The sequence below is a fragment of the Amblyomma mixtum genome, chromosome 4 (genome assembly GCF_055824585.1).
Source record: "Amblyomma mixtum isolate Tamu chromosome 4, ASM5582458v1, whole genome shotgun sequence".
Taxonomy (NCBI): Eukaryota; Metazoa; Arthropoda; class Arachnida; order Ixodida; family Ixodidae; genus Amblyomma; species Amblyomma mixtum.
In genome coordinates this window covers 72,919,098-72,921,481 of record NC_143015.1, presented here as the reverse complement: position 1 = coordinate 72,921,481, position 2,384 = coordinate 72,919,098, and the positions used below count along the sequence as shown (strand labels likewise).

The 2,384-nt window shown below is 55.0% G+C and overlaps 1 protein-coding gene across 1 annotated transcript; it reads left to right on the top strand.

Moving 5' to 3' along the window:
* The first annotated feature begins 242 nt into the window (after nt 1-242).
* LOC149346993 (E3 ubiquitin-protein ligase PPP1R11-like) lies at nt 243-2,113 on the top strand. The gene is made up of 2 exons (XM_089585480.1): nt 243-430; nt 1,649-2,113. The coding sequence occupies exons 1-2, from the start codon at nt 294-296 to the stop codon at nt 1,920-1,922; spliced, it is 411 nt and encodes a 136-aa protein (XP_089441606.1). The 5' UTR covers nt 243-293; the 3' UTR covers nt 1,923-2,113.
* The last annotated feature ends 271 nt before the right edge of the window (nt 2,114-2,384 follow it).

Genomic DNA, 2,384 nt, shown 5'->3' with positions numbered 1-2,384 from the left:
GAAAAACATTTATTTCGTCAAGAGCTTGGTTATCGGAGGGCCGTGTTCGGTGGCCGCCCACTCGACGGCCCGGACTTGCGTCTTCGGGTCTGAGCTGGCCAGCACAGCCTCCCACCGCTCGAGAGGCCGCGGGTGAAACAGTGCGCACTGAAAAATAATGCGGAGATGCTGTTGAAGGACGAAGTGTGCATAGGAGAGAGGAAGACGACGGCGACAAAGTCAGAAGTCTGGCCCAAGCAGGGGACGAGGCGGTGCCGGCGGTCCCCGAGGGCTGCGGGGAGGGAGGCGGCGGCATGTCGAACACGGCGACCGCGGCTGCCGAGGTGACCGCCTCCGGCAGCTTGACCCAGGTGCTGAACCCTGACCAGCAGGCGCCCGCTGAGAAGCCGCTCAAGATCACTAAGAAGAGCTCCAAGCAGAAGGTCCGAAGGTGAGCGTCCAACCTACGCAGGCGCGGATTTTGGAAACTCTCGCTGCTTGCCCGTTACACAGGGTTCCTGTCACTGATTACTTGATGCATAGCTATACTTTTAAGATGTATCCTACGGGCCAATTGCGCGTGTCCGTACGGCACGTTTTCGTGAATTGCAACACAACAAAAAAAAGAAAAGCAGGGTGATGGACGGATACTCGCCACGGTGGCTCAACGGTTAGCGCGCGCGGATCCTGAGCCGGAGTACTCGGATTCGAACCCAAACGCGTCGGCAGAGTTTTCATGGAGGAGAAACGCAAAAGACGCCCATGTGCTGGCGTCGTCAGTGCACGTCTAATATGCTCAGGTGGTCGAAATTATTCCAGAGCCCTACACTACGGCACCTCTTTCTTCTCTTACTCCCGCCTTCCTCCCTTCCCTTTCAGCGGGGTTCAGGTGATGTGAGACAAGTACAACGTAATTTCAATTTCTCACAAATCAATTTTGAAATGCACTGTGGAGGATTCGGGGCGCACCAAGAACAATAGCAACCCAGACGCTACTCCCTCCCGCAGCAGAATTTGTGCGCATTGCATTGCAGCACTCGCCTTCGCCACCCGGTACTGCAGCTCCCGGGTGGTCGGCGCTCTCAATTTAATTAAAAGTTAGGCAGGGCTTAACCGCGGCTATACCCAAAGATCGAACGGAAACTTTTTTCTCAAAGGCCCGGGCCAAATTTGGAGGTCGCCATGGTGTTGGGCGCGCACAATTATGGCTGGACATCAATTTTGGTCTGAATCAGCAGAAGTCAAATTTCGGAGGTGTCCCTGGCCAAATTTGGAGGTTGTCATCGTGTCGAGCACGCTCCATTATGGTAGGACATTTTGGTCCATATAGGCCAAGGTCAAGTTGCGGGGTTGGCCGGGGCAAATTTGGAGGTCCTCATCGTGTCAGGCACGGTCAATTTATATGGTTGGTCATCGCTTTCGGCCAAGGTCAATCTGTCAAAGTCAATCTAGCTATGCTTGCTTCTCAAGGTTAGACCAACGTCTGATCAGGCACGGAATGATGAGTGACTTTTGTGTTGAGTAGAACTACCGCTCTAAAAAATGGTCTATACCTGCCTTGCATCCTTAAACCCTTAACCTTTGTGCGTTTTTGTGAGTCATTTTGATGCTGTGTTCGTGGCGCCCTGCGTGCTTCGCTCCAATCTCGAACTCCCCCTGCGGAACGCAGGACCGTGTCCTGGACAACCGACACCGTGGACAACGAGCACCTGAACCGCAAGAGCTCCAAGTGCTGCTGCATCTACGTGAAGCCGACCAAGTTCGGCGACGACGAGCCCGACGACGAGGAGGGAGACTGCGAAAACTGCCGCGGTCACATCCCCAAGGGTGGCAAGCACCGGGACGGACACCCGTGCGGACCTGTTCCGGAGCCAGAGATGGCCGCGCCACCCGGCGTACCGGCGCCGCCACCACCGCCGGCTCCGCCGCCGCCTTCTGTGTAGCGACTACCTGCGGCGGCTAGATACGCTCTTCCTAATGTCCTGTTCTGGCATCGTCTTCGTGGGCTGCAGCTAGTACAATGATGCTCAATCGACATGCCTATCTGGAGACCACAAAATCTGCCCTCATGGGTGTTTTTACACTGTGATCATCTGTAGTGTCCGTTCGGTGCGTGGTCGACAGAGAAGCAGCGGACGACAGCCCTCTTGCGGTACTCTTTGAGGCAATTTCTCAGGCGTACATGGCTTCACTGAGAAACCCGTTCGGTGCGTGGTCGACAGAGAAGCAGCGGACGACAGCTCCCTTGCGGTACTCTTTGAGGCAATTTCTCAGGCGTACATGGCTTCACTGAGAAACCGCGTAACCTAGATAAGGAAGACAGATTGTGCAGAGTAGTTGGGCTCCAGTTACTGGTCTTTCGTGCCGTCTTCCTTTAAGATATGGAGCAATTTGTGACGTATGCA

Coding starts and splice junctions, on each gene's coding strand:
- LOC149346993 (XM_089585480.1), top strand. CDS start 294: ATGTCGAACACGGCGACCGCGGCTGCCGAGGTGACCGCCTCCGGCAGC. Junction 431..1,648: donor TCCAAGCAGAAGGTCCGAAG/GTGAGCGTCCAA, acceptor TGCGGAACGCAG/GACCGTGTCCTGGACAACCG.